Genomic DNA, 22365 nt, shown 5'->3' on the forward strand with positions numbered 1-22365 from the left:
AACCGCAGCTGCCTTGCCCCGCACCAGGTGTGCATGAATACCTTTAGGAGGTTTCAGCTTTTGGACAGTGAAAGACTCCGTGATACAGGCGGCAATCCACCTAGAAATAGTTGCCTTAGACGCCTGTTTGCCTTGAGGGTTGCCGAAAGTCACAAAAAGTTGAGAAGAACTAAGCTCGCAAGTCCTATCCAGGTAGAACTTAAGAGCTCTTTGGACATCAAGACAGTGTAGAACCCTCTCCGCCTCAGAGGCGGGGTTCGCAAAAAAGACCGGTAGGGAGATCGATTGATTCAAATGGAATACGGTCACTATCTTTGGATTAGTTCGAAGGACTACCTTGTCCTTGTGAAAGACCAAGAAAGGATGCTCCACCGACAATGCCTGGAGCTCACTCACTCTCCTTGCCGATGTGACGGCGACCAAAAAGGACACTTTCCAAGACAAGTACTTGAGGTCCACAGTAGCCATCGGCTCAAAGGGTTTATGGCACAGCACCGTCAGGACAACATTCAGGTCCTATGGCGGGTGCGGATTACGAACTGGAGGGTAAAGGCGTGTTAAACCAGCGAAATGCCTCTTTACCTCTGGGTTAGCCAGAGAGTACGAACACTGATCCGTAGAAAGATAAACAGAGACCGCTGAAAGGTAAATCCTGCATGACAGAACATGAACCCCTGACTCTGCTAGGGAGGACACGAAGGACAACACCGTGTCAACCGTGGCCCCCCTTGGATCCAATTTCTTCTCTAGACAGCAATGACAGAACCTGAGCCATTTACTCTTGTACTGAGATCTGGTCAAGGGTTTTCTGGCTGCCTGGTTAATACGCATGTTATCCGCAGACAAATTCAGATGCTCTAAAGACCTGAACTCAGGCACCAAGCCACCAAGCTGAGCGATTGTGGAGAGGGGTGCCACAGCTGCTGCTCCCTCTGGTGGAGAAGATCGGTAGTTACCGGTAACCTGATCGGTGGATAATCCGACAGGTGTTGGAGTTCTGAGAACCAAAACCTGGCCGGCCACCATGGGGCTATCAGTAGAAGAGAACAGTTCACCAAGTTCTTCAACTTCCAAATTGCCCGGTGAACTAGAGGCAGAGGCGGGAAGGCGTAAGCTCTCATGTTGTGCCATGGAATCTCTAGAGCATCCCCCAGAGAGGAGACTCCCAGCCCCCCAAGGAAGCTTCTTGTTCGCTGCCATCGCAAAGAGGTGCACCTGCGTTGTGCCCCAAGCGCGAGAAAATCCCTGAGAGGACCTCCGCCTTCAACTCCCACTCGTAGCTGACCACTGTCCACCGGCTGAGGGCATCTGCTGTGACATTCAGCTGGCCCGAAATGTGCACTGCAAGCAGCCAGACACCATGAAGCACGGCCCACTCCCAAATCTGGATGGACAGGTCCACGGGGGGTGAGGGGGGAGACTTCGTTCCCCCCTGCTTGTTGATGTAATACATTGACACCACATTGTCCGTTCTTATGCGGACCACTTTGTTGACAATGACCGGTCTGAACGCCTTGAGCGCCAAGAAAATCGCCAGAAGCTCCAAATGGTTTATGTGCAGGAGCTTGGCCTGAGGCGACCAGAGGTCCGAGACCTGAAGGAGATCTAACGTCGCACCCCACACTAGGAGGGAGGAGTCCGTCGTGATCGTCACCATAGGGATCAGGTCCTGAAACCCTGCGCCCCCAGACAGATCGCTGAGAGAGGACCACCAGTCCAGGTCCACTCTCATGGAATCCGGAATCATAATCCGCATGGAGTCTGGGTCCACTGCCTGACGCCATGAATTCCGAAGGGCCATCTGGGTCCGTCTCATTTTGAGGCCATGAGGCCCAGAAGCCTCTGGAACCACCAGGCCGACATACTATCCGACTGCGCAAACATCTGACACAAGGCCAACAGATCCGCCATAATGTCCCCGGTCAGGTATACTCTGCAGTCGATCGTGTTCCAACGAAAACCCAGAAAAATCAGGTCCTGAGAGACTGTCATGGAGGATTTCCGCCCGTTCACCGACAGCCCAAGATGGAACAGGAGCTGAAGGAGAGACTGGCCTGCTGCCGCCAGCGGAGAAGGACTACGTAGAAGCCAATCGTCCAAATAAGGATACACATGGATATCCTGAAGACAAAGATAGGCCGCAATCACCGACATCATCTTCGTGAAGACACGCAGCGCCGAGCTGAGGCCAAAAGGAAGCACCCGGAACTGGAAGTGCTCCTCTCCCAAAGAGAAACGGGGGTACCTCCTGTGTGGAGCCCAAATCAGGATATGCATGTACGCATCCTGAAGGTCCACCACGCTGAGCCAATCGCCTGCCTGCAACGAGGAGCGAATCTGGCCGGGCGTGATCATCTTGAATTTCTCTTGGGGTAAGGAAAGATTGAACTGGGAAAGGTCTAGGATGGTGCGCAGGCCAGCCTGGTTGGGTTTGGGCACTGTAAACAGCCGGAAGTAGAAGCCCTCCCCTTGCTCCCCAAGGGGAAAGGGTTCCACAGCTCTGAGGAGCAGAAGTTTCTGAACCTCGGCCTTGAGGGAGGGTGAGCCCGACAGCTGAAAAGGAGGGTTGAGGGGTGTGGTAGGGGGTAAAGGTAAGCGGAAGCCTGCCCGAGCGACTGACAAGACCCATCTGTCTTCTGTGATGGTCTGCCACGCCTCCCAATGAGACGCAAGGTGCAAGCACGGAAAAACCTCATTTGGCAGGTTTATCGGTGGCGGTGCCACCTGAACCTGATGAGGCTGAGGAGCGGGAGAAATACTGCGTACGCTGTTGTCTACGGCGGTTATTTCCCGTAGGAGTATCCACTCTGCACGATTTGCAGTCGAGGAAGCCCCTGAAACCAGAAGAAGGTTGACTCTGCGATAATGGTCTCTGAGGTTTGAAAGGAGCTTTAACCAGAACAGACAATGATTTAGCCGTCTGAGTGCTATCCTTGGTTTTGGTGAGCTCTACATCACTAGAAGAATGAAAAAGCTCCTTACCATCGAATGGAAGGTCCAATACTTTGTCTTGCACTTCCTTCGAAAAATTAGTGGCATGCAACCACGCTTGCCTCGAGGTATCAACCCCGAGCCGAGGTGTCTACGTGATGAGCGCAGCCTCCAGGAGATCCTGGGCCAAGACCCTGGCATCGGAAAGGCCACCTCTGAAATCTTCCAACTTCTCGACCGGTATGTGCTCCTCAAACTCTGACAGACCTTTCCACATCCGCATGTTAGCTCCCGCCAAAATCAATTCGGCATTGGCCTGCCTGAGCTTCAAGGCCGAATTGGCAAAGTTTTTTCTCCCTAGGGAGTCCAGGAGCTTGTCCTCCTTTCCCAAGACCCGAGTAGCCGTCGCGGAAGAGGATGCTGCAGGTCTGGACTGCAACGTGGCCGCAGCCACCACTGTGGAGGAGGGAGGCGGACAAGACGACAAGGCCACTTCCTCCGAAGAGTGCAGCCTGTACCTCGCATCAATCTTTTTATTGACAAAAAGTCCCGAGTGTGGCTTCTCCCAGACTCTTCAGACCTCAGCCAAAACATCCTTCTGCAGGAAAAGGCCGGTACGCTCCAAAGGAGACAGGGTGAACGCCCCAGAAAGCACGCCCTCCTGTGGAGCAGGTGCCTCGGGAACCGGGACATCTAAGAAATTCATCATGTCCAGTACCCGGTCATGAAAAGCTCTAACAGAGCGGGGAAGGTCCTTGTTGTCCTGCTCGCCTTGAGGGTCATCTGACAGGTCAGGATCCTGCTGAACCGTGTCAGGCACTGCCTTGTCCACTGGGGACAAAGGTGGCAAAGGCGGAAGAGCAGGGGCAGGCACCACGGGCAAAGGAGGCATCGGCGGAACCACCAGAGGAACGGGTGGAGCCGGAGGCGCTGGTGGACAGATTTCCTTAAAAAGCCCTTTGAAATACTCCCTCATGGGGTCGGTGCGCATAAGCGCTTGAAATTTTCCGAAAAAAGCGTCCTCAGGAGATTGCTTCGGAACCTGAGGAGGCCTCTCATGAGGTGGACAAATCCAGGGACGTAACGGAGAAGGGTGCCACGCCGGGCCCTCCGCCGACGTATCCACATAAATCAAAGGGGCCGCCCCTGCAGGCAACAAAACATTGTGCGGAAGAGGCATCCGGGCGGTCCAATCATAAACGGGCCGGTAAGGATACGCACAAGTGACCTTAGGTTCACCCAAGGGACTGAACCCTACACCAGAGGCCGATGGCGTAGTTGTAGGGGTAGTACCTAAAATGGCCGCCGTGGTCGTGGCGGGAACGGCCGCCATTTTGTCTTCATCTGACGGGAACTGCGGCACGTGAGGAGGTGAGGCAGGGGTCCCCGTCGATGGATCAGGGGCCTTAATTTTAGCCTTAACATAAGGAACCTCGGCAGAGCCGGTACTATGAGGCCTGGAATGTTTCTGCGACATACCAACCGCCAACTGAGCCTTCGAAGGAAGGACCTCGGCACTGCCGGTAAAAGAAGAACCTTGCTTCTTTGCCCCTTCAACAGATCTGGTATCACCACAAGAGCGGGAACGGTGAGAAACCGCTTTCACCGACAGGGCCCTGCCCGGCCCCTCAGAACTGCTGGTAGCCTTAGCCTCTGTACGAGGGACCTCGGGCCTAGGCCCGTTAATAGCCTTATCGGCACGGGCCTCGAACATCCGTTCGGTAAACACAAGCCCAGCCAAGGCCTCGGGGCGCACCCCGGTCTTGTTTTTAAGGGAAGCCGAAAGAGGCCTCAGTGCAAGCTCTGGTACCCTGTGACTCAGCAGAACTGGGTCTACACACAGCCCCCACAGGAGGGGCCTCGGAAGTTACTCCGGTGTACAGAGGCCCCTTACGGAGACCCTCTGAGAAAACTCCGGTAGAATTATTAGGCCCGACAGGCACCTCAGGGCGAACCCCGGTGACAGAGCGATCAACGCTACTCCCGGCTCGAGAGGAACCCGGGAAGGTATCCCCCGGCCGGGGTGCTCTGAAAACTAAAGAACTTACCGGGCGTTTCTTCTTGTCGATGAACGCCTGAAAATGAGATGGAGGAGTGCGTCGGAACACCTCCTCCCACCGTTCCAACCGACGTTGAAGAGTCCGGACCGAAAGGGAGTCACAGTAAAAACAGGAGTCCCAACGGTGTTCCGGACCCAAACACTCTAAACAAAGAGGATGGGGATCCGCCCTCGCGAAGCGACGATGACACGAAGAACAGTCTGGAAAGTCTAATTTAAAAGACATAGACAGACTAGAAGACGAACGCTAGCGAGAGCCAGAGAGGAAAACAGGGAAGAAAATCTTCGAGGATGCAAGTGCGTCCGCCCCGATCGAGTGGAGAAAAGGACTGAGGGGCGATGCGCGGGGCGGAGCCAAGGTGGGCGGGGTTACGGCTGCGTGCCGGGCCCCGTGCAGGAAAGGGAGGAAGGACACATTTTTTGAGAAATTTGGATGCTTTTTACAAAGTGCTCCGGTCCCGTCCCACAGGACGGAGAGATGTCCCACAAATATGGAGGAAATGGGACGGGACGTAGGAGTAAAGCTTAACAACCCTCTTTATGCCTTCGCGCCCTAATACCCTCGGGTCTGGTGCGCAATATAAATAATAAAAACAAACAAACCTCACAAAACAACGCATGCCATAAACACTTGGAAAGGGAAGGTAAAGCGTATGCAACACCCACTGAGAACAAATCATCCCTTCCCTTGGCGATGGTTTTGTATGTCCATCTAGAAACATTTTTTCTAATGTTTTACAAATGGGAGCTTTTATTGTCATGGTAAAATCTTTTGTTAAAACGCAAACATATTTTCTATAGACCATACACAAGGGTTACACAAAGAAATTAAATGAATCCAAGAAAAAACACTTCTTTTGAAAGCAAATTGTCAACCTGAATGTATGTATTGTTGATAACATTACTCTGGCAAGTAACTCAAGAAAACAAATGGTTTACTTTAAAACTATTCAAATCCTAATGTCTTAATAGACACTTGAATAGAGGGAACCAAACATTCTACCCCAACTATACAATGTTCCCAGTGGAAAGAGTCTTTAGATGTCTATTTTCCGTCTTAAATTACATTCTTAGTGGGTGGGAGGAAAATGCACTGGGCAATGCTAGTGCCTTAGACCAACACAATACATTGCCGCCAGCAATATTTGAAAGACCTATTGTGCCGTTTGAGAGCTCCAACCACCAGCTTATTACTACAACTTTTTGGCCAACATTCTCACGATCCATAGTTGGCCTCGTCAAAGGCTTTCCTCGCCCGTTTCAATTCCTCATTCATGGTCAACAGATCTTTAACTCTGGCAAACTTGCGCGGGTCTTTCCGGATCAGGAAAACGATGTCCTCCACTTGCACTCGTCCTTGCCTTCCAATCGACATCGCCTTGTGGGTCTGACAAGTACAAAAAATATACAAGAAAGGTAAACATTAAATAATTACAAATGCTCTTCCGTGAGAGTTGCCTTAGTCAATATGATATCCCCTAACACCAGAAAGATCTAGGGAAAGAGGGGGGGGGGAGAAGGGTGGGTGGTGTCTGGCTGTGTGCAGAGAAGAAAAGGGCTTGTATTTTCTGTGAATTGGCTTGCTCAGCACTTTCCTCATGTATATTCTGCTAGCAGATACTATCTGTACACCAGCCCCAGCGCATCTCTACGGCCGCCGATGCTGGTGAGGGAGAGGCTGCTTTTGCCTCTGTGCCGGCAATGTCGCAAGATGGCAGAGTGAGCCGAGATCAAGCTCTGCACGTACATATCTTTGCTGCCAGGAGATTAGTCACCAATTACTTTCCAGACCATGTTGCAACAACTAAAGATGCTGAACCTGCTCTGCTCCTTCACTGCAGGAATTTACCCAATTCTCTGGGTTTCTAACCAGAGCCAGGCAGAGCTGGCAGAATCAAAAACAGTATGCAAACAAAGTTAATACATGTTCTGCTTTCACTCTGAATCAATCCTCATTGCTCTTTTGCAGATTTAGTTGACTTACAAATCCTTATACAATCAGCGTTGTTTCCGCTGGGTCTTGCAGACTGGCTGGCTGCAGGCATGTTGATGTGTCCCCAATGGTGGAGGGCTCCTGATGGCGCACACCACTCAAGATAGCCTGGGAGGCCCTGCTACCCCATGCATCTAACAAGGGGAGACTCTCCATGCACCAAGCTACCCTCCCTGTTTTTCGGCGACCTGTGACATCTTGTGCACCTGACTTGTCTGCAAAACTCCTGATTCTAGGCCGCCTGGTGAGTTCATTGTGCAGTTTCTCCATGCTTTGTACATTTTCACTGTCTCTCCCCATCATTCTGACCTCTCCTGGCCGTGGTGCTCTCTATCCCTCTTATTTACTCAAACCGCTCCCCCATCACCTATCCTACCCCTCTCTCGAATCCTGGAACGAAAAAGTTTAAAAAAAAAATCTCCTGGTCTCCAATCCAGGCTTGTCCATCACCGACACCTAGGTCCACGCTTCTTCCAGGCAGACTGTCACAGGCATCCTCTTTGTTGCTCCCTCTCTGGATCTATGGACTCCCCACATGGTCTCTGTCCTCTTCCCCTTTCTCTTCATCACCTGATAATGATGGCACCAGATGGGAAGTTCTCTTGGCAGGCTTCTCATCCTCTAGGCGCCCCATTATTTATTTATTTATTTATTTTTTAAGTCTAAAGGGCTCCAGGGGGGTTTGAAGTCTAGGTACATCATTAATGTCTATCAGAATGGCACTGTCATAGCACAGGGTTCTCAGCCAACCTCCTCCTTCATAGTCGTATTCCATCTCTCATCAACTTCCTCCATTCTCTCGTCACTCCTCCTTCTGCCAACTCTCTTACCCGTTTGCGACCTCCGACAGGTGTACCACACCCCTGTACACCTCCTCGGAAATCCTTCAAAAAGGTGGAAACCAGCTTCACCTGGCTACCCTCAACTCTCGCTCTGCTGTTAAACACTCCTTTGATTTCTGTCTCCTGCTTGAAGACGTGGACCTCGACGTTCTCGCTCTCACGAGACATGGTGCACTGCCAGCTCTGTCATAGCTTTTGACACTCTCCTCTCGGAGGGCCATGAGATCCTCTCTAAGCCTAGGCCTAACCGGAATAGAGGCGGAGAGGCCTTAATCTTCCCTGAACGTGCCCCTGCTACTATCATTCCCACTGAAACCGACTCTTCTTTCGAATGTCTCGCCTGAAGGCTTGGTGTCTCTCCAACCCTCTCGTTGACTCTCGCCACCATATACAGGACCCATGGTCCAGTTGCCCTCTTCCTCTCGGATTGGTCTGACCTCACCTCTTCTCATCTCATCTCCACCTCCAAGCTTCTCCTCCTCTGAGACTTCAATATTCACCTTGACTCTCATAACTATAACACTGGACCCTTCCGCAGCCTCTGTGACTATCTTTCCCCCACCATTCATCCCTCTGGTCCAACGCACTCAACCGGACATATCTTGGATGCTCTCATTTCAGCAGATATCCCCATCTCCAACCCTCTCACTACACCTCTCTCCTGGTCTGACCTTTCCTCTCACTTGGATCTCTTAGACCCCCCGGCTATGCCTCTGTCTGCACTGCCAGTTTCCTTCTCTGTCCCATGAAGCAAGTGTCAGTTTCTGTTTTTACCACCACTTTCATTCCCCCTGCCACGGACTCCCACTCTGATTCTGCCCTTACTAATCTTCACCCATCTATCACTAACACCTTGGACATCCTTGCCCCCATCATGAGCATCCGCATGAAGCCTGCCTACAAGCGCAACACCTGGTATGACTCCTCGCCTCTCTGAAACGCAGAGTTGCTGAGCGGAAGTGGCGGGCATTAGGCACACCCTCTGACAGACTGGCCTGCCGCCTCCTTCAAAGGCAATACAGACTCTCCATCTACTCAATGAAGAAGGCCCATATCCAAGCCTGCATCCCTGGGGCCACTAACAGCTTGGGCGAACTGTTTAAAATTGGCAAGTAACTCACCAAACCAACCACAGTCTCCATTTCTCCCCTTCCATCCCTGACCCTCTGTACTTCTCTTGCTTCCCACTTCTTAACCAAAACTCAGGACATCCTGTACTCGCTCTCTTCTACTACCCTCCCACCCTAGCTCTCAGGTCTCCCTTGGCCCCCACCCCCACTTCCCTACTACTTTCCTCTTTCTCGCCCATAGCACCGGATGAGGTCTCTAGACTAGTCCTCTCTACGAAAGTCTCCTCCAAACAGGTGCTCCTTTCCTCCTCCAGAACTATTAAGGACAACATTGCCTCCCTTGCGGAAGTCTTGGCTGATTTCTGTAATCACTCTTTTGCCACTGGCTCCTTCCTGCTACCCCTCAAGCATTCCCTTGTATTTCCCCTCAAAAAGCCATCTACCGACCCCTCCTGCCCTGCAAACAATCGCCCTATCTCCATTACACCCTTCCTGCGCAAACTCCTAGAGAAGCTGGTCATTGCCCAACTGATCCAACACACTGAATCTGTTGGTTGTCTCCACGAACACCAGTCAGGCTTTAGAGCAGCCAGAGGCACCGAAACCTCTCTACTGAACACGCGAGAAGACTTTCTCTCAAATCTCGACTCCATCCATTATTATCCTCTTGGATGTTTCCTCTGCCTTCGACATGGTCAATCATGCCACCCTGACAAATTGTCTGGCATTAGATTGATATGATATGGCATTTATCACGCGCCTATACACGAGTGTTTCAAGGCATGACGAGGCAAGGGAGGGAAACAAAGGGAGGACGTACAACGATCATGTGTCATACAGATTGCGCAAGTGCATGGGAAGGGGGCAGGGACAAGTGCTGTACATGGGAAAAGATGATAACAGGTAGTAACTGCCAACAAGTGGCAAGTGCCAGGGTAAGTGCATGTATCAGGTGTCAGGGGCTGGTAGGGGGTCTGTAGGGATACAGAAACAGTCCCTAAGTGCAGGGGTTGAGAGGTGGTCAGTGCAGGTGTGTGACGCTGGCAGGGGAGGGACCTAGGCCTGAGATCAAGGGTGTCCAGGTAGTTAGTGCAGTTCCGGTTACAGCCAGGAGGTCAGCAGAGGAGAGAAGGAGAAAAGGCAGAAGCAAAGAGAAAGGTTTTCAGGTGCTTCCGGAACCGGAGATGGTTCTCCTCAAGTTTAAGGGAGGCTGTTCCAGTGGGAGGCAACAGCCGAAGAAAGATCTACCACCAACTTGTTGCTTGGAGAGACCCTGAGGGAGTTGGAGGGGGATGAGCGAAGAGCTCGAGAAGGAAGATATTTAGAAAGAGAGTTGAAGGTATTCGGGCCCCAGGCCCCAGATTGGTAGACTGTTCTTCCACTCTGACCGACCTTCCCAGGTCCAACTGGGCTCTTTTCTCTCTCCTATCACACTCGTCACCTGAAGCATCCCTCCAGGCTCTATTCCCTCGCAGTGGATCTTCAACATCTACCTTGGCCCACCCGATCTCCCCCTTCTCTCCTCACTTCTGGTGTTATGCAGAAGAAACACAGCTCTCCTTCAAGCTTGCCTCTACTTCCTGCTATCTCATCCATGACTTCTGTTTTAATTTTTTGAAAAAACACGTTTTATGCCCTTAAAACCCTCCCCCAAACATTCGAGACCTTTTTCATCTGAAAATATTTACTGAAAGCATGTTTCATTGAAAAATTCAGTACATGATTTATCGATGAAAAATTCTTTCAGTTAAATGTTAAAAGGTATTTATATCGCGCACCGTCACCAACGGAGTTGGTCTCCAGGCGCTATGGCGGATCTGTAAACAAGAGGACAGGCGGGATTGGTTTAGTCAGGATAAGAGGGAGTAGGAGAGTGAGAGAAGTGGTGTGCTGTTGGCAGCTTCAGTTCGGTATACACCGTGCACTGAGCTTTGGTTTAAGTATTGGACCGGGGTGAGACCTTGTGTGCTGTTGGTGCCGTTTATGTGTTGTTGGTTTGTTGTTGATGCGGTGTGGTAAAGTGCGTGCGGTTTGCTGGGCGAGAGTTGGTTGTGTGAATTTTCGGGTGAGATAGGAATGCAGCGATTTGAAGGTAAGGTAAGTGGGGTGAGAATCCTGGTTGTGGCACATCTTGTTCAATTTAATTTGCATTACTATGAGTGGCATTAGTTGCTACTATCCTTTCTTGAGCATCTGACTGTTGTGGGTGTTAGCGTGGTGCACTCCCTTCTGTATTCTAATGGAATTTGTATAATGTGATTGGTGTGGTCCCTATTCCCTTGCTATCTATGAGAAATAGGTCTGTTGGGTGTGGTACAGGGCCAGGATGCTATTGATGAATCGTCCAAGAGCTTCCGTCTTGGTCTGCCTGTGTATTCAGTCTTTAGTGTCCTCCTCTCATGGTGGTCTCTCATTACGTGGTTCGGTATGTCGTGGAATGTCTTCCTTAGAATCTGTTTGTAGTCGATTGCTTGGTGGGAACCGGGATCGGTATCTTCATTCATCATTGTTTTAGCTGTGTGCGTGTCCCTGTGGGCGGTCTTCTAGTTACGCAGTGAAGCGCCAGTATTTGAGTAGTTTCCTGAATATTAGGTGGTTTCTTGTGTTTTCTGTATATTCTTTGATAAATCGTTCCAAGTTTTCGGTGCCTGTGAGAGAAACAGGATCCTCAGAGTTTTCTTCTGTTGTAGGGTTATGGTTCCAAGCGGATGTTGTTGCTTGATCTGAGCGTTCTTGTTGGCTGATGTAGGTGTAATTGGTCTCCGAGGAAGTCTGTGCCTTGGTTGTGTATTGCTCTGGGCCTAAAAATATTTCAGTAAATGTTTTTAGGTGAAAAAGCTCTTGAAGTAAATTCTTTCGGTGAAAAGACTGTATACCCTCTTCATCAACCTGCCTCTTTCCTCCCTCTACCCTCTTCAACTAATCCAGAGTAGGACTGCCCAACGTATCCTTGGCCTCAAGCCCAGGGACCGCATCTCTCCAGCCCTAAAATCTCTCCACTGGCTCCCGGTGGCTGCAAGGATCAAATTCAAGACCCTCTGCATCATCCACAAGGCTTTCTGGGGCCTGGGACCCCGCTACATACAACTGTCTCTTCCTAAATACCTCCCTGCTAAAGTCCTTTGGTCCACTAGTTCCAAATCTCTACAGTCTAGACATTTCTCCAAACAGAGTGCGGGGTAGAGCTCTTTATTCGGCAGGGGCCTCCTTCTGGAATGGCCTCTCTCAGACTTAAGGCTGGATCGCTGTAATTTCCGAAGGCTCCCCAAGACCTTCCTCATCTCCTCCTCCTTCCCTCTTCCCCTCCCATGGTAATGCCCCCTGCAGCTGTGACTGGTTGTCTGGTCCCATATGAGTCTTACTGGGGCCAGGCCTTCCTCAACCAGTCCCCGTCCAACCCCCTTAACAAGCACTTGCCCTCGGGCAGCCCACCGTGACTAGCCTACTTAGTCTGGTCCACCCTATGCGCACTAGTCTACCCCTACCCCAGCTCCCCTGGCACTTGCCATTCTCGACTCCTTTAGCACTTGGCTAGCCCTGTGCCCCCCCTACACTTCCCCTGTCATCCATCCATCCATCCATCCATCCATCCATCCATCCATCCATCACCTTGCCCCTCCCCTTGCTCTTCCTATTCTGCACTTGCACAATCCAAATGTCACGAGGCCTAGTAGGACCGTTATTATTTGTCGTCTTGTCTCCCCCGCCATGTGGTGCCTGGTAACACCTTGGCTGTATAGACGCCATACAAATGTACAATAAATAAAATATTGCCTCCATCTCACTCCAAAAACACAATATGGTTAGCTACCTTGACAGGGAAGCACTAGGCCTATATGACTAATAAAAACGATGGAGTTAAAGGTTTACAGTATAGGAAAAGCAAATAAAAGCCAGACACAGCAAAGGGCCACAACTCTTAATTAAATTGGGCTTTTAGATCGTGCTTCATACCAGAGTCCAGATTCTAAGCGCAGGACTGGGTATCGACTCAGGCTGCTCGGTATTGATTTGCTTCCAAGACAAACACGTTGCCCCTGAGCTATCTTCCTGGCCATCCCAGGATAAGTCCCAGTTCACCTTACAAAGTAAGTTAAAATTATGTAATCACAACTGGTTACAATAATACCATCATATCCTCTGGGACAGAGTGAACAGCGGTGATGGACAAGAACACACCAAGACGATTCAAGGGTTTTTATAAAAAATAAAGAAATGATCAGGTCTCAATAATGGCTGTCCCTCTCTTTCTCTCCCTAGCCCTGGCATCCCTAAAGCTCAACTTTCTTGACTCCCTTAGCACTCTCCATGTTAGTGATGGCCTAAAGGCAACCGCCGTATCCAACTGACTCCTCTGGGAATTTTTAGGTGGATCCTCGCTTGTAGTCCCACAAAAAGCAAAGCTATCAAGCAGTGGTGCCCATAAATCTCCCCAGGTCTTACTTAGTATTTTCCTCTCATGCCTTCCCTCTCCTTCCTTCGCGTGTCCGTCTCTCTCTCTCTCTCTCTCTCTCTCTCTCTCGTATTTATACTCGCCTTTGCGCTCTACTACCCTACCACTCCACACTACATTCTAGTCACCCTTCTTTCACCCTCGCATTCACCTGGTTCACTTTGTCTCACATATACCCCCTGCTCTTATACTTAAGTCTCAGTTATTCTCTTTACACAGAAGAAATCACAACAGTCCCAGTGGTTCAATCCATTCAGCCAGTCAACCCTCAAGATACAGTTCCATGGATGGGCCTTCCACTTTCTCCAGGAGGCCTAATATCCTTACGTTGTTGCAGTGGGCCGTTCCCTCTGCATCCTCCACCCGCTCTTGCAGATATTTTGACTTACTTTTCAACTCTTGAATATCCTTTCGGATCGGCTGCATGGTGTCCTCCACCACGGATATCCTGTTCTCCGCTTCACCCACTCATTGATATCTTTTGAAAATTGTGCCTTATGAAGCTCACCTCTGCTCCTACTGCATTCACGTTGCCCTCCAGCAAGGATTTGGACTCCTGGATAGCTAGAAGAAGTTTGCTGAGTGTGTGTGACTTGTGACATGCCCACGTCCATACCGGTCCCACCTGAAGCAATGCCCGGAGGACCCGTGGGGGGCACCGTGAATGCATCCATCCTCGCCTGAACAGGCATTTTTCCCCTTCTCTTTGGCCATTCTCTTGCTTCCTTTATGTGCCGCTGTGTCTCGTCCCCTCCGGTGGGTGTGTCTGTGCCCCACACCTGTCGGGCGCTCCTGCCTGCGTGTGAGCACCAGGGTATCACCCTCTCCTTTCCTTGCCCCCATGCTCTCCTTCCCCTACTAGCGGGTGCAGCACTGCACCGGATGCCACCCTTTCGGAGAAGCTCCCTGGTCAACTTCACCTGGGCTGGGGTCTGCTCTCACTTTACTGTCCTCTAATGACAATGTCCAAATGGCCTGGCTCTCCCCTCCTAATGCCAGCCCAGTTCTCGTCACTGGAGTCCTGCACAGCGCTCTCCACCCAACCGGTGTGCTCTCTCCCACTGGCTTGAGCCTGCCTAAGTGGCCTGTATTTCAATGGTGGTATTGGCCTCTGATCTCACGTTCCCATATGCAGTATTTCCTGGGCTTTCCACTTCAGACAGGCCTTCTGGGGTGTGCATTGGAGGCCCGCCGGGTCCTGTTCCATGGGAGCCTCGTGGTGCCTTCTCACCCACCTTTCGACTCGCACACCAGCTTCTGAACGGGGCCACGCAGGGAGCGCTCACCTTCTCTCTGCTCCCGCGCAGAACCCTGGCTGCTGTTTCTGATTTGCCGCTCGCTCTGCTTGGTTCCTCCTGTAGGGTGGGGGTGACCTGCGCCCTGCTTCCCCAGTGGCCGCCTCACTGTCAGTCTCCCCCAGTGTTCACTGCTGTGTGCGTTCCGTGTCGGTGACTCCACTTTTGAGCACAGTTTTCTTCCCGCTGCCGCTACGCCTAACGTTGCAGGATGGCTCCGCTTATCCCCTCAACATTCCGGCACTTGCTCCTGCTCCTGCCTGGACAGCCTCTATTTACTTAGTCTGGAGGCTGCTACGGCCTCATGAACACTGAGCGGAGCTAGACGGAAGAGATTGTGTCCGCCATCTTGCGCAACAGCACCCCGGACCCAATTTAAATAAGTTTTTTGGGTAGTTATAAAGTTTACAAATGTTTCACCCATAGGAATTATTAACATGAAAAACCCAGTAGGTCTGCTGTGGGCATGAGGACAAGTTAGGTAATGTGACAGGGCCAGAGATCTCACCCTGCCACCAGGCGGTAGGGACCCATCTCAGTCTGGGTTTCCAGGCCTACCACAGACAGTCCTTCCCCCATTGGTGGTGTGTGGGAGTTTAAAGTGACCCAGTTCCTGACCATTGCTCTTGTGCCTGGTCGCATGATGGCAGTACCCCCATCTCCCCTGTGTCTGGTTGAATGACAGAAGTACCACAGTCTATCACCACATGCCTGCACAGCCTCATTCTGGCCAGTGTTTTTCTCTTTCCCCTCCTAGAGTGAATAATTTATGGAGAGGAACATTGAAGGGATAGAAGAGGAAGTATCAGGGGGAGAGAGAGAGGACAGAGTGGGAGGAGTAGGCAGAGGTAAGGGAGAATGGCAGCTAGACATAGAGGGAGGAAAAGTCATGGAACTATTGATCGAAAGAAGGTCCCAATTCTGGAAAAAAGCATTCATGAACAGCTTGTGAATCAGTCAATTTAAGAATTGTATCATTGCCTTTCAGAGTTGGAAAAAGTTTCCTGTAGTAAAGCACTACTTTGCAACAGACGCCACACAAAACACAGACTGCCCCCAGCCCCAAGCCCTACCCCCAAAACAAACACAACAACAATTTTCCACCACCTTTCACTTTCAGAAATGTATCTACCTTTGAGGTCCTACGCATCATGAAACAAATCAAACCTTCACTCTGCAAAGGGGACATCTGCCCAGCAAACATAATCAAAGACTGCACTGAACCCCTAGCCCACTTCATTGCTACCTTCATTAATGCCTCTTTCGCCACCGGCACAGTACCCTCTTCCCTCAAAGAAGCTTGGGTTCGCCCACTACTAAAAAAACCTACGCTAGACCCGGACTCACCCAACAACTACAGACCCATCACAACAGTGCCATTCCTGCTGAAAATCCTCGATAAGGCCGCATACCTACAGATACAAGTTTACCTTGAATCTCACAACATCCTAGGTAAGAGACAGTCTGGTTTCCGCCCACACCATGGCACAGAGTCAGCACTACTCGACCTTAAGAACCAACTCCTAAAAAACATGGATAAAGGCAAATGCGCCATCCTCCTACTCCTTGACCTGTCAGCCGCGTGCAACTTAGTCGACCACAAAACACTAAGTACACATCTCACCAACACGGCCCACTTATCATCCAATGCCACAGCTTGGATCTCATCCTTCCTGGAAGGCAGAGCTATGAGAGTTTACTCAGACCAAGCGTCAGCCACCCCCTCGCCAATCAACTGTGGAGTTCCACAAGGGTCTTGCACCTCCCCGACTCTACAACCTATTCACACTCCCACTATTCAACGACTTAGAAGAATTTGGCATAACGTTCACCAACTATGCCAACGACACTCAAATCCTTCTCCCACTAACTGGTGACTATGAGCAAGACCTGAAAACCCTACAAAATACTTATGCCATTATCCAGGCATGGATGGCAGCCAATGGCCTCTGTCTCAACGGAGACAAGACAGAGATCCTACTAGTAGGCCCTAAAGAAACCCTCAACAAGCTAGACAAGAAATACAGTACTTTCCTCATCGAGAACTCAGTAATCTCCGTATCCCCAGCTGTAAAAATTCTGGGGGTATACCTAGACTCCACCCTGTCCATGGACAGACATGTCAGCTACATCTCCTCCTCAGCAGCCCTTACAACCAAGATAATCAATGCAGTAAAGCCCCACCTGTCCACCACAAACCGCCTCAACATCGCCAGAGCGACTATAGGCGCGAAACTAGACTACTGCAACGTCCTCCTGCTAGGTACCTCGGCCAAAAACATTCACAGACTCCAGATTGCACAAAACAATGCCCTGAGAGCAGCCCTCAATATACCAAAGAGAGAACACATCTCCCTAGCAAGACAAAATGCCGATTGGCTCCCAGTTAAAGAGCGCATTCAATTCAAGACTCTCACAATCACACAGATGCATAGCCCAAACCGCCCCTAGCTACCTCAATGAACGGATACAACCAGTCCAATCACTCAGACCCAAATGGGACCTATATGCCAACCAACTTACAATCCCTAACTTCACCAGAGTCAAAGCTGGCGGCTCGAGCTTCGAAGTCCAAGCGCCAAAAGCTTGGAACTCCCTTCCGCCCAAGCTAAGAGCGGAAACATCCCACACAGCCTTCAGAAAAGCTTTGAAAACCACTCTATTTAAGTGAAACCCAGTTTCCAATAGTATCGCATGCAATATTGTCTGTAAATTACTACTGTATCATGGCTATGGTTCCTATGTAACCCTGGAACCACAGCCATTCCTGTAACCGATTCAACATGCCAAGTAAACCTTCTTGTAACAGCACCACGATGCCCCAGGGCAGCTGCTGCGTTTTAAAAATGCAAATAAATAAAAATAAATAAATAGTCTCTCAAAGTTATAGAATATGTCCTGCAGTCACCAGTTAAGTCTATTATTGATTCGCACTCAGGGGGGAGGGCGCTCAGCCAATTAGGTGGCTGGAAAAACAGACGTGAACAAACAGTGTACCAGCTGCTTTTTCCAGCCACCTGAGGTCCTTCCCCGAGTGGCACTATCTTGATTATGGGGAGGCAACAGGGAGTCCCTCCCGGTTGCCTCCCCATGTCCCCACCAACACCCCCAAAGAAATCCTGCACCCTTTCTCCACCCCCCTCCCTGCCTCCTCACTTACTTGCTGGACTGGAGCTTTGTGCTTCGGCCCTGGTGCTACTCCCGCCCGTGGCCGCCATGGGAATAGAAAGGGATTAAGTCCCTTTTCCTACAGCAGCAGGCAACGTTTATTTTCACGGAACATTGGTCTTGCGCATTACGAACCACATGGTGCGAAGAGCAATCGCTCCCGGTCAGGGTGGCGTACAGGGCCAGTAACAGCACCAAGCCCGTCGCGAAGTCCCAAACGAGGCTTACTGCCATTTATCCCCCCCCCCCCCGCCCTGACCTGGGGCGATTGTTAGATTCTTTTAAACAGGAGTTATGGCCTCATCTGAGGCAGTTGGAAAGGTGGCTCAACTAGAGGTTAACTGGCATATTTTTACATGCCTGTTGTTGTCTTCTAAGATGCTACGGTTGATTACTTCAATGTTTTAATTAGAATTATTTGTGACCAGGGGACTTAAGTGAAGCCTCGGTCATCTGGGATTCTTGATTAATGGAGTATTTATTTTATCATGGCGCAAATTCAAAATGTCTGCTGACACTTTTGGACTGCATGGGTATGTCAAAATAACAGCGTGTATAATTAAATTTTTCCCAGCTAGATAAGAGTTTCAAACTTTAAAGGATCCTTGAAAAAGTCAATTTCAGAAAGGAGTTGTTGTGCACGGAAATCAAAGTTATTACAGATCAGATATTGAGATCAAATGCAGGTCTTACAAAATGGTGGATGTTAGCGTACACACTGCTTTATCTGCGTACCGTGTTGTGGGCAAAAGAGGTGGAAGCCGAGGTGGGCACGCAACGGCTATGGAGCATGAAGTGGGCGCATGGCAAAAGAGCATTTTGCAGAACCCAGGGATGGATTACGGGGTGTGCCCGCCTACATCTCGCTGGAGAAAAGGTTAATAGGATCATGGGTGTAGGACATGGGGGGGAGAAAGGGGACAACCGCCCCCCCCCCCCAATTTCAAGTGGGGGGATATAATGGCATTGATCCCCCCAGAATATGTAAGTGTTTTGTCGTGCACAGTGCAGTGCACTGTGCCTCTGCACTGTCTGCAGTTGCACCATGCAGCATGTAAAAATATATCTGCAGGCTGCAGCGGTCAGCATGCAAAAGTACAAGTTCTGAAGACTGTCTTCAGGTGAAAAGTACTTCTGTTCCCTGATGCGTGCCACGTGCCTGCGCATTGGAACGTGCCCAGGCTGGGGAACAAACTGCACGTACCCCTGCGCAGCCTCAGCCTGCGTTTTTCCAGAACGAAGTCAAGTGGAAGAGCAGCCTGGCAGCGACGTGTGCTTGTGCTGACTGAGAAGGCTTGGCTGGATTATCGAGGGATTGGGAGAGACTCGACTCGAGCTACCTAAGGTATGTGAAGTGTCATAGTGTGTGTGCAGTGCGTGTGATGTGTCGGGCACTGCTGGGCAGATACAGTCGTTTCCTAACTTTCACCATATCTGTCTGCACATTGGGCCTGAATAAATTATACACACTGTGCCCCCCCTCTCCCAGGTGCCCCTGGCATTGGGAGGATTTATTCATTGTAAACACTAATCCACGAGGGAAGACAAATAATACACAGCAGCAGCGCTGCCGTTTAATATTTAAGTGAGAGTGGGACATCCATGGGATTATGTAGACAGAGAACTAATTTATTAAATTAGCATCTATTGCATTACCAGAGACTGTTCTCGAAGTCACGCCAATGGTGGGCCCTGATGCACGACACCGCCCCATTCTAGGAGTATGATGCACTGCACAGCCATAGATGTCAGCGCGTAACCCAGTTGTTCTATGTGAACCGATATACTCTTGACCACAGAGGTTGTTGTGCTGGAGTTTGGGGCCACCCCAGGGATGACACAGCGTTTAAGGGACCCTGGGGGAGTATAGGCCCATATGAGGAGGTGTATTTTGAGAAGTTTCTTTGAATAGGTCATATGTGTTACTGATGTTTTGCCGAAAGAGGTGGACGTGCTCCAGTGGTGCTGCCAGAATCTTCTGTGCGTTCAGCGCGGTCACAGGTTATGGATGACCAGCACTGACATGTGACGTTCTCTATATCACTGAACTTATTAGACTCCAGTCCCCACCTCTGCAAGCTTTCAGCACATGCCACGAGTACAAGGATGCGTCCCTGGATACTATTAAAAGCTTTTCACACTACCCACCAGAGTAAAGTCGTCACACTGCTTAGAAGTACACACTCACAGTGCCCATCAGTGCAAGCTTCTCACGAAGCCAACAAGTGCAAGGTCATCACACTGCCGACCAATGCAAGGGCATCCCCTATTTCCCCAACGCAAGCTTTTCAGAGTGTCCACCAGTGCCAGCTTTTCACAACCTCCACTTCATCCTTGCCATTTTTTTTTTTATTAGATTGTCCACGTGGGCGGAAATGAAAAGCATTTCTTTTTTTTAAACTTTGGTTTTATTGACATTTTCTTAAACAAACTTTAGGGCACCAAGCATATTCACATGTAATTAAGTGACAGGCCCGGAGGCCGCCGCCCCTCCCACCCCCACCCCCCCCGAATACAATCCCACCCCCCCCCCCCCAACAAAAACCCCCCCTTCTCGGGGCTTTCTGATGCAAGCTCTATTAGTCTGGAGCTTGGGAGCGAGCAGGAGCGTTGACTTCTAGTATGGCTGTACTCAGTCTGCCGATTCCCGGGCCATGGGCGCCCAAACCATTCCCAATTCCACGCTACGGATCAGTGGATATCCCATCCCCAGGTCTGTTGCACCCCGTACCAGTTCGCTTGGAAGGAGGCCGAGACATTGTTTACCATTGCCGTCAGTTTGTCCATCAAGAACATATTTTTAACCTTCTGTAGCCATTCCACCTTGGGAGTTTCTGGGCTATTCCACTTTTGGGCGAAGGCAACCCTTCCCGCTCGTAGCATTGTTTCCCACATTCTAGGGTACCGCAATGTGTCCGTGTCCTCTGGGGGGAGGCCCAGCAGCATAGACAGAGCGTTCTGGGGGAGCAGTTCCTCGGAGATTTCAGCGATCCAGCCCCTTACCTCCTCCCAATATGCCTGTACCTTAGGGCAGTGCCACCACATGTGTGTCCTCGAACCAACCTGGTCGCAACCCCTTGGGCATGCTGGGGATACACCTGGGAACATTTTTGACAACTTTGCAGGGTCTCTGTGCCATCCCTGGAGGATTTTAAAGTTATGTTCCATATCCGCGGTAAATAAGTTCCCGTGGAAGGCTATTTTAAATATCCTGGACCAGGCGTCGTCCGAGATCTCTTCCCCTGCCAACTCGTTCCAGAAAGAGCGGAACCGCCTCCTCTCCCCCACATTAACAGTGTTCAAAATTTTATACATCCCTGAAACCGCCCCCTTCCTGGAGGACGCTGTATCAAGAAACTTTTCAAAGGGGGTCAGTTGTCTCTTCAAATCTTGGCCCCAGGCCTGGTCACATAGGAAGCCCTTCAAGCAGAGATATTTAAAAATGGATAGTGATCCCTGACCAAGAGCATCCCTCAATTCCTCGTATGGTAGGAATTCTCCTTCCCTAAACATCTCCCTGCCCATTCCATCCCCGAGTCGGACCAGGACTGTGCACCGCAGAACCCCCTACTGCCCAGCTTGAGGGGTTGGCCCCATAGAGAGGACATCGGGGACGGCCATGACGTTAAGTGTGCTGTCTGGGGGCCCTCCCGCCAGATCGCCCAGAGAACGCCCAATGTTGGGTGGGACTTTAATCTATTCAGAATAAACTTTCGTGGGGCCCATAGAAGGTCCCGAACCTTTAGTGGATGAGTATCCATGTCCTCCAGATATGACCAGTATGTGCCCAGCCCCTCTTTCATATGCTCCAGGAGGACACGCAACTGGGCGGCACGATAGTAAAGCTGGAAATCTGGCAGCCCAAACCCTCCCTCCTCCCTAGGTAAAGTCAGGACAGTTTTTGCGGTTCTCGGTGTCCTACCCTGCCATATAAACTCACGGACCGCGTTTTGGAGGACCCTGAAAGTTTGGTCGGGGACGACCGCAGGAAGAGAGGTAAAGAGATACAATAACCGTGGAAGAATGTTCATCTTGACTGCCGTCATGCGGCCATACCAGGACAGAATCATGGAGCCCCATCTCCTCAGGTCTGCCGTAATCCCCACCATCACAGGGTAGTAATTCATAGGGGCAAGGCTGGAAAGGTCCCTGGGGAGGAGGACACCTAGGTATCGGATAGAGATTTTCCCCACTGTTATCCCCTCCAACCTGTAAGGGAGTCCAAGCCTGGGTCGAGTGTTCTCATGGGGAGTAGGACCGATTTGGATGTGTTAATTTTGAGCCCCGAGAAGCGCCCAAATATGGCCATCAGAGACAAGAGGGGGGGAAGCGAGAGCCGCAGGTCCACCAGGTAAGCCAGGATATCATCCGCAAACAAGGATAGCTTAAATTCCACCTCACCTCTCTTAATCCCCTTGATATCTCTATGAGCTCTGACTGCGATGGCCAGGGGTTCCATTGCAAGAACGTAGATTAGGGGGGAAAGCGGACATCCCTGCCTGGTTCCCCGCGAGAGGGAGAATGGGTCCGATAGCCTGCCGTTCACCTGAACCC

At 50.7% G+C, this 22365-nt stretch overlaps 1 protein-coding gene across 1 annotated transcript in view; it reads right to left on the reverse strand.

Moving 5' to 3' along the window:
• Window positions 1-5711: 5711 nt before the first annotated feature.
• Window positions 5712-22365, reverse strand: part of TAF13 (TATA-box binding protein associated factor 13) — a 79669-nt gene continuing 63015 nt past the window's right edge. The window contains exon 4 of the mRNA XM_069635819.1: window positions 5712-6377. Within this exon, the coding sequence (XP_069491920.1) occupies window positions 6207-6377 (171 nt within the window). The 3' untranslated portion in view covers window positions 5712-6206. The remainder of the gene's footprint in view (window positions 6378-22365) is intronic.

The sequence above is a fragment of the Ambystoma mexicanum genome, chromosome 7p, assembly GCF_040938575.1.
Source record: "Ambystoma mexicanum isolate Mex_15411 chromosome 7p, UKY_AmexF1_1, whole genome shotgun sequence".
Classification (NCBI taxonomy): domain Eukaryota; kingdom Metazoa; phylum Chordata; class Amphibia; order Caudata; family Ambystomatidae; genus Ambystoma; species Ambystoma mexicanum.